At 40.9% G+C, this 12,432-nt stretch overlaps 1 protein-coding gene across 4 annotated transcripts in view; it reads left to right on the top strand.

Annotated features, from left to right (window-relative positions):
- LOC122550467 (rho guanine nucleotide exchange factor 7-like) overlaps nucleotides 1-12,432 on the top strand; it is a 137,417-nt gene that overhangs the window by 64,740 nt on the left and 60,245 nt on the right. For all 4 annotated transcript variants that reach the window (XM_087987899.1, XM_043691228.2, XM_043691224.2 and 1 more), the window contains exon 6: nucleotides 787-875. In XM_087987899.1, the coding sequence (XP_087844025.1) occupies nucleotides 787-875 (89 nt within the window). The remainder of the gene's footprint in view (nucleotides 1-786; nucleotides 876-12,432) is intronic.

Here is a 12,432-nt window from a genome sequence, read left to right as displayed (position 1 = left end):
GGTGCATGTATGGAATGAGCTGCCAGAGGAAGTGATGGAGGCTGGTACAATTACAACATTTAAAAGGTATCTGGATTGGTATATGAAAGGGAAGGGTTTAGAGGGGTATGGGCCAAATACTGGCAAATGGGTCTTAGATTTATTTAGGATATCTGGTCAACATAGAAGAGTTGGACTAAAGGAACTGTTTCCATACTATACGTCTCTATGACTCAATGGTTGATCCAGATCTAAAAGTGTAAAGCAAAGAGTGGCTGTTCAGTTTGTCAATAGATGCAAAAATAAACCAGGCACATGTAATGTGTTAGGTTACCAAATCACACAGTTGAGATAAGTCTTAGGAGATATCATATCCTCTGGAACCAGCTAAGTTGCTGACTTTAGGTCTGGTCACTGGTGTTTTTAAAGAGACAGTGTAGAGGTGAGCAGTAAAGTTGGTTGCTTGTAACATAGGAAAAACAAGAACTTGAGTGGGGCTCCACTTTCTCGCTCATGACCCTTTGGGCATCTTCATCATTAGAGTTGTGAGTGGTACAGTTGCCTTGAGAGGTCTTGTAGGTTCTCTCCATCCTTCTCCTATTCTAACCCACATTTGTCCTTCTGCCGCACCCTCCCCTTCTGTTTGTGGGAGCTTGCTGTGTTTTTGTTTTAATTTTAAGGAAAATGAATGACATTTCTGTTTAATTGAGACATGGATTGGACGGGTTTCAGATGACAATTTGTGTTGTGAGCTAAACATTATGATGTTTGTTGGTTAAAAACTTTGACAACTGATTCATTCCACAGAGAAGCCAGTCTCACCAAAGTCAGCAACTCTGAAAAGTTCTCCAAAAGGATTTGAAACTCCTCCAATTAGCAAAAGCTACTACAACGTGGTGAGTGACACATCCTGTTTGTCTTCAGTGAGATTTGATGAAGGACTTGCTGCTGAAATCTATTAATTTGAAGACATTTTAACAAAACTCCCAGAGTGAAGGGCCATTTTTGAAGCCCCTGTGTATTTTGCATCACTGAATATCAGTTTCTCTGGGAAAATATGACTACCCATTAGTAGAGTCATCAAAACAAAGCTCTCTCATCATGAAATCATTGATAAAAGTTATTCAATGTTCTTTTTGTGATATTGATTTAAAAAGACCATGAGCAGCTGTGATGATTATTGATGGGGAAGAATTTTACTCATGAATGTTGGCAAAGTCTATTAAGGAATGCAGTTTATGGAAAATATAAACTTCTTCATTTAAAAAAACCTGCAATATCAATTTGGTAGCGAGGAATTCTGCAGGGATTAACTCGCCTCTTAACTACCTGAAACCTGTCCACAGCCTCAAGCCACAAGTTAGAAGTGTGAGGGAATACTCAGATGAACATGGGAACAGAAAAGTAACATTCTACCCATCCAGGTCTGTGCTGCCATTAAGTTAGATCATGGGTAATCATCTACCTCAACGTCAACTTCATGTGCTTTCTCCATATACATTGATATTGGTTAAAAATCACACAAAACCAGGTTAACCAGATTTTTAACTTTGTACACCCCAGTTCAACACCGGCATCTCCAATTGATGTTGGTGGTATCCAGGTATTTATCAGTTTCTGTTTAGAGCATGCTCATTGATTAAATTTTCATTTAGTTGGGAATCCCAAAGATTCAGCACCCTCTGGATGGAGAAATGCCTTCTCCTCTCAGTCTAAAATAGCCTAGATCTTATTTTGAGACTGTGTCCCTTTGTTTTAGACTCACCAACCTGGGGAAATATCCTGTTGATACCCACTCCATTGTGCCATTTAAGACTTTTGTAAATTTCAATGAGATCACCCCCTCAGTGTTGAAACTCTAGGATGTACAGGCTCATATTCTTCATTCTCTCCTCATAAGATAGTTCTTCCATCCAGGGATTAGTCGCATGAACTTCTGTTGCATCACTTTTTTGACAAATGTATCCTTCTTCACATAAGGTGACCAAAACTGAATGCAATACCATAGTTACAGTGTCAATAAAGTGAATACAGTCACAATTGCAAGAAGCCATCTTTATTTCTCTGCACAAACTCTTCACAGTGAAGGTCATGTCCTCCTCTCTTGACCTAACCAGTGCAAGTCTGCTTAAAATCTGCTTGCTTCTTCCTCACAACTCACGTTCTCACCTAATTTTGTGTAATTGTGAAATTTGGAAATATTACATTTTGTCCACATCCAAATCATATGGTTAGATTGTGAACAGCTATGATCCTTGTGCTCATCCTCGCATCATAATTGTAATGTCCCTACCTCTGGGCCAGAAGGTCCAGGTCCCAGCTGCCTGGAGAGAGATCATAAAATGTCTGAACAGATTGATTGATTAAAAAATATTTCTAATTAGCACTGATCCTTGCTGTATTGCACAAGTAGCAGCCTGCCATCCTAAGAGTGACCCATTTATTCCTTCTCACCGCTTTCTCTTAACTTATTTGCAATCTGTAGTAGTACATTACCCCCAATTCCATGTTCTCCAATTCTGTTCACTAATCTCTTGTGTGGGTCTTCATCAAACATTGTATGGAAATCGAAATACAGCACATCTGCTGGTTCCTTTTTATCAATACTACAAATTACATCTTCAGAAACTCCAAATAGATTTATTACAAAAGACTTTCTTTTCATAAATCCATATTGACAATGTCCAATTCTACCATGATTTTATAAATGTCCACTATCACATCTTTATAATAAATTTTAACATTCTTCCTGCTACAGATGTTGCACTAATACCTCTGTAATTCTCCATTTTCCCTCCTTTCTTAAATAGTTTTGTAGAATTCTGAAAGATTAAACAAATGCAATCACTATCCCTATGGCCACCTATTTCAACACTCTGAGATGTTGCTCATCTTGTCCAGGGGGTTTATCAATCTGCAAACCAGTAAGTTTTCAAATGCTACTTCTACTAATTCTAAATGCTTTTAGTCTTCAGTTTCACAAATTCCTTGTGTGCCAAGTGCTTCTGGGAGATTTTTCACATTTCCTCCATGAAGACAGATAAAATTAATTTATTTAGTTTTTCTGCCATTTTCCCATCTCCACTATAAATTTGCCTGATTCTGTCCCTTGTTTTAGCTAATCTTTTCGTTTTCATATACCAAAAGGTGATTTTACACTCCTTTCTTATTTTTGTCACAAAATTTATATTCTCTTTTCTGTTTGTTTCTTGGTTATCTTTTGCTGAATTCTAAATTGCTCCCAACCTTCAGACTTGCTGCTTTGTTTGGTATTCTTTTAAGCCACCTCCTTTGATGTAATGTATATATTGGTATCTTTGGCCGGAGATGCACTTTACCTTTTTCATTGGGTAAGTGTGCCTTAGGGGAATATGCATTTGTTGCAGACTATGTGATGTTTCTTTAAATATTTGCCTTTGCCTGTCCACCATCAAATCCTTCAGTATATTTCCCAATCCACCATAGCCAACTTACCCTTCCATACTTACATCATTTCCTTTGATCTGATTTAAAACTCCCGTTCCAGAATGAGTGATACCACATTCAAATTGAATGTGAAATTTTGTCATATTATGTTCACTATTTCACAAATGCTCCTTTGCAACAAGGTTATTAATTAACCCTTTCTCATTACATTACACTAAATCTAAAGGCCCAATTCTGAGTTGATTTTTAAATGTATTGCTCCAAAAACCCATCTTACAAGAATTCTGGAAATGTATCATCCACAGTATTAGACCAAATTAGGTTTACCCAGTCTGTATACAAATGAAAGTCATCCATTGCTACTGTACGATACGCAACTTTATTTCCTGATTTTTACCGTGCCCAACATTACTACAATTGTTTGGTGGTCAATAATAAGCAACAACTCATGTTTACTAGCCCTTACTGTTTCTTGACTTCACCCCACCTGATTCTACATCTTGATCCTTTGATTTAAGATCATCTCTCATTAATTTACTGATTTCATCCTTTATGCCACCCCAGCATAATTTCCTTATCGTTGAACATTTTAAAATGATAAATAACTTTGATATTCCATTCTCAATACAGGTCACCCTGTTGCAACATCTTCTTTAACCATCTCTTACCTTTCCCCAAACTTAGATGAGAGTTGCTCCAATAGTGCTCCAGAAATTCAACACTATCCATGACAAACCAGTAAACTTGTTCAGCACTCCATTTACAGCTATCAGCATTCACTCTGTCCACCACTGATGCACAGTGGCATCAGTGTGTACAATCCACAAGATGAACTGCAGTGACTTGCCAAGGCTCCTTCAGCAGCACCTTTCAAAGTGGCAATCTTTACCACCCAGAAGGTCAAGAGCAGCGAATGGCTGGGCAGCATTTGCAAATTCTTCTCCAAGCCAAAAATTATCCTAAGTTGGTAATGTGTCACCATTCTCTGAATGTGGCTGAGTTAATGACCTGGAACCCGCTCCCTAGCAGCCTATAACAAAGGGACTGCAGCAGTTCAACATGATTCTCACCATTATTTTCTCAGATGCAATTCACATGGACCATAAATGTTGGCCTCAACAGCAATGTTCACATCCATGACTATGAAGGAAGCACAGTTTGAACACATAGATATACACTAAAACAATGTAGAGAAATGGGGGAAGGATAAATAACCTTGGATGGTTGACAGTGAGGAAGAAGGTCTTTAGGTTACAGGAGAATATAGGTTGATTGGTCAAATGGGCAGATTAGAGGCCGATGGTATTTAATTCTAATAAGTGTGAAGCGAAGCACTTTGAAAGAAATAACAAAACAAGGGAGTATTCAACAATTGGCAGGACACCAGGAAGCTCAGCGAAATTTTGAAGTGCTTGTTCACAGATTCCTGAAGACAGCAGGACAGGTTAACGAAATAGTTCAGCAAATGGGACATCTGCTTTTGTCAGCTGTGGTATAGATTGTAAGAGCAGGGAGGTTATGTTGGAACCATACAAAACTTTGGTTAGTCCATAGCTGGAGTTCTGTTTACAGTTCTGGGCATCTCATTATAAGGAGGATGTGTTTGCACTAGAGGATATGCAATAGATGTTCCCCAGGATATTGTCTGGAATGGAGCAGTTTAGCTATGACGGGTGATTGGATAAGCTCAGGTTATTTCTTTTGGAGCTGAGAGGGGACCAAACGAAGGTGTATAAGTGACACAGAGAGGGTGAATAGAAAGCAGCTGTTCCTCTTAGCTGAAGGACTATTAATAAGGGAGCACAATTTTAAGATGAGAGATAGGAGGTTTAAAGGGAATTTCAGGAAAACCGTTTTCACCCAAAGGGTGGTGTGAACCCAGAATGCACTGTCTGGGAGGGTAGTTAAGTGGAAAATCTCACAACTTTTAAAAGAAAACACTTGAATGATATGACATTCAAGGCTATGGGCCAAGTGCTGGAAAGTGGGATGAGTGTAGATTTGGTTGTTTTTGTTAGTGCAGACTCTATGGGCCAAAGGCCCTCTTATGCGCTGTGTGAGTTTATGGTTTTAAAATGCTTTTCATGGAAGTGGTTATGTACATTAAATACATATTGTAAAGTTAAAATGGGCTTCAGCCAGATGTACTCAGAAAACTTCCCTTACCAATGAAATTAAATAGATGCAACAAAAACTTGCATTTTTTTCTGTTCTCTGTAATGTGACAAAACATCCAGAGATGCATAAGAAAAATGTTAAGAAACAAAATTTGACACTAAACCATATGAGAGAATAATAGACAGATGGCCAAAAGAGCTTAAGAGGTAGATTTGAGGATAATCCTAAAGGAGGAGAAAGAACTGAGGATATTTATTAAGCTTTAGGCCCAGGCAGCTGGAGGTATAGAATTAGTGGAGGGATTTACATCAGGATTGAGTTTGATTCCACAAATGGAAGATCATATCTGAAAGGTCATAAAGGTCGGAGGAGGTAATTACTTTCAAGCAACTGTGTTCTGCTTTTGCTATTGTGACTTTATTCAGAAACTAAACAAATCAGGTTTGCTTGGATAATTTTTTAGGTTTATGAAATTACAATCTCTCCTGTTTATGACTGTGGAAGGAGATGGAGCTGCCCTAATTGCTGTTCTCACCCCAGCCATTATAGTGATATAAACTTCTAGCATTCTGATTCCCCAACTGCTGAGAAAGGAGGATTTTCCACATAGGATCCTGCCTCCAGTTCAACATCGGAATGTTTGCTGTTGGCGCTTGTACATTTAAATGGTGATGTCAATGAACAGGGAGATTTTCTGGCCAGTAGATATTCTGTTCTGTCCCTCCTTGGGAGAACTGAATTATATGTCAGTACAGTGTTCACATCACTGACCACGGGATGTGACTTTCCCATGCTCCATATGTCAGTCCCAGCCATAAAAAAATTGAAAATATGAGTTAAATTGAATTGAATTAACTTTATTGGCACATGTACTCAAATGAGTACAGGGAAAAGTTTATATATCACCACTTACAGCACCAATATGCTGGATTCATGAGAGAACATCATTCACTGAGTTCAATATCTAATGTTTGAGTGCAATGTGCATCTTGCATTAACAACTTTTGTTTTGTCTAGCGATTGCTTTCATAGTCTATTTGAATTACCCTGTTCACTTTACTGCCCAAGTGGATATTCAGCAGCGTTTTAGTATTGCTAGTGTCTGTGGACACACAGACAATGGAATCAGATGGACAAGAAAAATGACCAGCTGTCTCATCAGGCAAATGAGAGTTGTGATTCCCCATGCCCCTGCACCAACCAGCAGTCCCCAACATCCTGAACCCATGCTCCTGAATAGCTTTCAGAGTGACAGCATGCTGTGTGTGATTGACCTAGTTACGTTCTGCTTCCACAGCTAGACAAAAATCACTTATTGGATTTACATCAGACTAAATTATGGGAGCATTGCACTCAGTGGATAGTGTTCGGCCATAGAATTCAGTCTTTTTTAAATGTCTATATGGCTGGTACTGAAATTAAACTCCATCACGTTTTTGTGAAAAGAATCCATGACCCATACCTTTCCTCACAAGTCTGTTGTATGACACTGTATCAAGCATCTTTTGAAAGTCCGTGTGTACCACATCAACACTTCCATTCATCAATCCTCTTTGTTACCTCTTCAAAAAATTCCAGCAAATTAACTAGGTACAATTTTCCCTTAACAAATCCATGCTGCCTCTTCTAAATTGAATTATTCCATGTGACTGTTACTTTTATCCCAAATAATTATTTCTAGAAGTTTCTCCACCAGTGAGGTTAAACTAGCTGTTCTGTAATTGCTGGGCCAATCTTTACGACCTTTCTGAATCATGTTTGCAATTCTATAATCCTCCGGCACCATGCTCCAAATTCAGGGAATAATCCAGGAGATTTGCCACTGCCTCTGTAACTTTCACTCTCACTTCCTTTACCATCCTTGGATACATCTTATCATGCCCATATCAACTTTAAGTATCAATATCTTACCTAACCTTTCCTTCTTATCAACCTTAAAGATAGTGACTGACCTTCCTGCTCTGTCACCAGGATTGGGCAGGATCTGACTCATGGATAAAGACAGATACAGAATATTCATTTAACACCACAGCCATGGCTTTTGCCTCCAATTAAAAATCATCTTTTTGGTCTCTAATCAGCTTTTCTCCTCCTTTTGCCATGCATTTTACTATTAATGGGCTTGTTGAAGAATTTGAGATCTCTTTTTATGATAGCTGCCAGTCTTTTTCAGCAATCTCTCTTCACACGTCGTATTTGTTTCCTTACCTCCCTTTTGAATCTTCTGCACTCAGCTTTGTTCTCAACTGTTTTATCTTCAATGTACTTGGACCACACCTGAATCATCTCCTATTTGATGTCCATTGTTAGCTAATTCTTTACCTACCAAGATTTGGTTCTAAGCTATTAGCCTCTGTTTTGTTCTTGCCCCATTAAAGGGGCAATGACAGTGGTATTATTGCTCGTCTATTAATCCAGAAACTCAACTAATATCTGGGGACCCAGGTTTGAATCCCATCATGGCAGATGATGGAATTTGAATTTGATAAAGCATCTAGAATTAAGGGTCTAATGACGACAATGAAGCCATTGTTGATTGTTGAAAAAAACTTTTATGGTTCACTAATGTCCTTTAGGGAAGGAAATCTGTCATCCTCACCTGGTCTGGCCTACATGTGACTCCAGACCCACAGGAATGTGGTGAATCTTAACTGCCCTCTGGGCAATTAAAGATGGGCAATAAATGCTGGCCTAGCTAGAGATGCCCTCTTTCCATGAATGAATTAAAAAAAGAGTTGATTCTGCGCTGGTTGATTATTCATATACTGTATTGACCATTTACACAATCATTCTAAACCCTATGATACAGTAATCATTGTGCCTCCCCCAGTCTCAAAAGCTGCACATTGCTAGGCCTCCTTTCTCATTGGATGCTGCCCATAACCAAAAACTTCACCTCTTCTTTCTTTCGATCTTTTCAGAACACCTAATAGCGAACAACAAAAGACACTCAGACTTATCATTCTTTTAGCCAGATATCTGCTATCACCTCAGCATGATGGTCTCATATAGCAATCTGTAACTCGCCAACCTTACTAATTATATTCTGTGCATTCACTTCCACACAGTGTGACCCTGATTTAGAATTCACTACTTTCTCCTTCACTCCTCGTTCAAGCATTAACTTCTTATTGACCATTTTAGTATTGTCTGCCACTTGCTGCGTTTCATGCAACTTCTTAGTTATTTCTGGTATTCTCTTCTGGTTTCCACAAACTTGTTGCATTAGTTTAACCCGTCTTAACAGTACAAGCAAAAATGGCCCTCAAGGAACTTATTCTTGACTCTATTCAGATGCAATCTATCGGGATTGTGCAGCTGCCGTCTCCCAAAAACTAGACCCAATGTCCCAGAAATTTAAAGCCCTCCCTCCTGTACAATCTTGCCAGCCATGCATTCAACTACCTTATTTTCCCATTTCTGTACTCACTCGCATGTGGCACTGGGAGTAATCGTTACTACTTTAGAGGTCCTACTTGCTAATTTCTACCTAGCTCCCTAAATTCTGTTCATAGGACCACATGCCCCTTTCCATCCATGTAAGTAGTACCAATATGGACCATGACCTTTGATTGTTTCTTCTTCCTCAGAGGTCTACAACATCCTTGACTCGCCCCAGGGAGGCAACAAACTATCCTAGAGACATATTTACACCTGCAGAACCACTCATCTGTTCCCCTAACTGAAGAATCTTCTCTCAGTGCTGTCCTTCCACTTTGCTTCCTCCCCTAGTGCACACCTGGGCCACCCATTGTGGCACAGGCTTGCATAAGAATCAATCGCTCTCATCGATATTCAGAACGGAAAGCCAGTTCATGCATGGAACCTCTGGGGTTCCTGCACTATTTGCTTGGACAGCCTGGCGGTCACACATTCCCAGTCTGCCTGCCTGTGGTGTGACCACCTCCATGAATGTGCGGCCCCTGTGGTTTGCTGCCTCACAGATGCACATCAGTGACTCTGGCCACTGCTCGAGCTCTGAAACCCAGAGTTAAAGCTTGTACACCTGGTGACACTCCCTGCACATGGGCTCATCTAGGTCACTAGGAGTGTGCAGGACAGGGTGTATGGGAGCATGGATGATAAGAGGATGAGAGCAGTGTGAAAATTTTATGTTTTCATCTTTATCTGTAAACTTTGAATATGGTGCCAGACTCCCCAAGCAGGCTTTCTGTCCAGCGATCTCAGAAGTGGCACTGTCCTCCACTCTCAGTGGTGGTCTGGCATGACTCTCAATACAACCAGTTCCCCCTACCCCCCAATCCCAAAGCAAAAATAGACCATTGTATCTCATCCTATGCCTTTCTGTAAATTGTATCCCATCCCCTGAGGCTGTGTAACTTTACCTGATGTTCTTTTGAATATCGAAGGTTAAATGGAAATCTAAAATTGAAATTTTTATGTTTAAAAAAGTGAAAAAAGTTATTGCATTTTTCACAGACTTAGGATGTTCCAAAGCATTTTATAGAATAGAAAAGAGAAAATCTTATCTTTAAGCTGGGGGAATCCAGAGACTGAAATTTAAACATAAATCCAGGCTGGTTGGTGTCAGGAAAAACTCATAGAAAGATCTGAGGCTTTTGTTCCCTAAATTTCCAGATCCCTCCCTATAATAGCTGCTGACATTGGGTGTCACTTGGTAATTTAAAAACTGGGATCTTAGCTCGCCAAGGGTTACAAAGCCAGCGCAGTGTATAGTGTTCAGATACAGGTCAGTCATGATCTAACTTACTGAGAGAGTGGGATGAATGGTCTCTTCCAGCCTGTGGTTCTGTGAGCATAGCTTACTGTCGGCAGCATGAGATTGGTGATTTAATCGCAGTGTTACACTTTATAATGTTGAGATCTGTGCGAGGGGAGCAGGTGCTGAGTACAAACACTGGGAGGCTAACATTCACCTCCTGATTTTCCACCCAATAATTGTAGTGGCTGGAGTCTGACTTTTCTTTAAAAAATCCTATGGGTTGATTTGAGGACATTTGGAGCGATTGTGTTGTGACTCTGTGCCTGCCAGCTAGTGACGGTTCATCTCTTATGTAGGTCATCTAGTTCCATTCTGTTCGAGGCTTTTTTTTTTGTACCTTGGGCCCTGTTTCTGAGACAGTGTGGTGTGGTTTTACGAGATATGTACTGACTGTGTGGTCGAGGGAACCGCAGGGTGCTGAGCTGCTGGACGTTTTGATGGAATCTGCAGATTTTGGGATGCTGCGGCCTTGAAGTGGATTACTGAAGCACACAGTGGATCACTGAAGCACACAGTGTGGCTGTAATAGCCCTGATGTTGAGGCGTTTGAATCGAGGCCAGTGATGTTTCATGGGTTCCTGTAGCAGCCTGGACATGAGGCAGAAAGAGCGAGGAAATCAGGTGATAGCTATATGGCACTGGCAGAGAATATTGCTGGTGCCTCAATATCTAATGTATAGCAGGCTTAGCCCAGATGAATATTACTTTTTAAGATAGGGAAAGAGGGAGTTTGTTTGGGGAATTAGGGAGAAAGTCTGCTGTCTTTGTTTAGAAATGCATGTATCTGAAAACATATATTTGAGAAGACAGCTCAGCTGAATCGATGTTTACTCTGGGTTTTACGGAGCGAATGATGAATGGGGGTTTGGGATCAGATATTGGGGTTTAGCACTTGAGGTGTGGGGTTCTTGTTGCAGGGTTACTGAGGAGCTTTGGCCTGGAGATATTTTCATTCCAGGGGTTCAGTTACATCAACAGAATTGGACTCCTGCCTCGAAGCACAAGCGGACTGCAGGAGTCAGTGACCTGTTGGAATTGTTCCCTTTTCGGGAAGGCCCGGGAAAGCAAATTCCCGTTCAAGAGAGAGGAGCATTTGTGACTTTGTAGCTCATTTTACCCCCATCATCCAATTTGTTTAATTTCTGGATAATGAGGGGTGTTGCAGTGAACCTCAGTGAGAACACTGGGTGTCAGCTGTAGATTCAGAGACTAGATTAGAGTGGTGCTGGAAAAACACAGCAGGTCAGGAAGCATCCGAGGAACAGGAAAATCGACGTTTCGGGAAAAAGGCCTTTCCTCAGGGCTCATTCATCAGATTCCTGATGAAGGGCTTTTGCCCAAAACGTCGACTTTTCTACTCCTCGGATGCTGCCTGACCTGCTGTGCTTTTCCAGCCCCACTCTAATCTAGACTCTGATCTCCAGCATCTGTAGTCCTCACTTTTGCCTTGCAGTATCAGGGACACGAAGCTCATTTTCTAAGTCAGGAGGATAGGGTTCTGCATCCACTTATGAAACCTGAGCACAAAATAGAGGCTGGCACCTCAAGTATAGTACTAAGGTGTACGTTAATGCAGTGTTGGAGGGTCAGTAGTGAGGGAGTGGAATGCTGCACCTTTGGAAGGGCAATACTGAGAGAATGCTGCATTGTCAGAGGGTCAGTTTTGAGGGAATGCTGTATTGTCAGAGGGTCAGTACTGAGGGAGTGCTGCACTGTCAGACGATCAGTACTGAGGGAGTGCTGCACTGTCAGAGGGTCAGTATTGTCAGAGGGTAAGTGCTGAGGGAGTGCTGCATTGTTAGAGGGCCGTTACTGAGGGAGCACTGTCAGTGTGTCAGTGCTGACACAGTGCTGCACTGTTAGGGGTGAAAGTGAGGACTGCAGATGCTGGAGACTAGAGTTGACAGTGTGGTGCTGGAAAAGCACAGTAGGTGAGGCAGCATCCGAGGACAGGAAAATCGACGTCATTACTGAAGGAGTGCTGTGCTGTTGGTAGATTAATGATAAGGGAATGCTGCACAGTCATAGGGTCGGTGCTGAGGGATTGCAGTAATATTGAAAGGACAGTGCTGAGGGAGGCTATGCTGTCCAAATCATTAGTGGCGGGTCAGCACTGAGAGAGTGCTGAACTGTTGGATGTGCCCTTTGTCCTTGTCTACTCTCTC

The sequence above is a fragment of the Chiloscyllium plagiosum genome, unplaced genomic scaffold (genome assembly GCF_037043375.1).
Source record: "Chiloscyllium plagiosum isolate Xiang-an unplaced genomic scaffold, Cpla_swu_hap1 HiC_scaffold_6, whole genome shotgun sequence".
In the NCBI taxonomy this organism is placed as follows: domain Eukaryota; kingdom Metazoa; phylum Chordata; class Chondrichthyes; order Orectolobiformes; family Hemiscylliidae; genus Chiloscyllium; species Chiloscyllium plagiosum.
The sequence above is the reverse complement of the archived record's forward strand: the minus strand, read 5'-3'. Positions and strand labels throughout refer to the sequence as shown.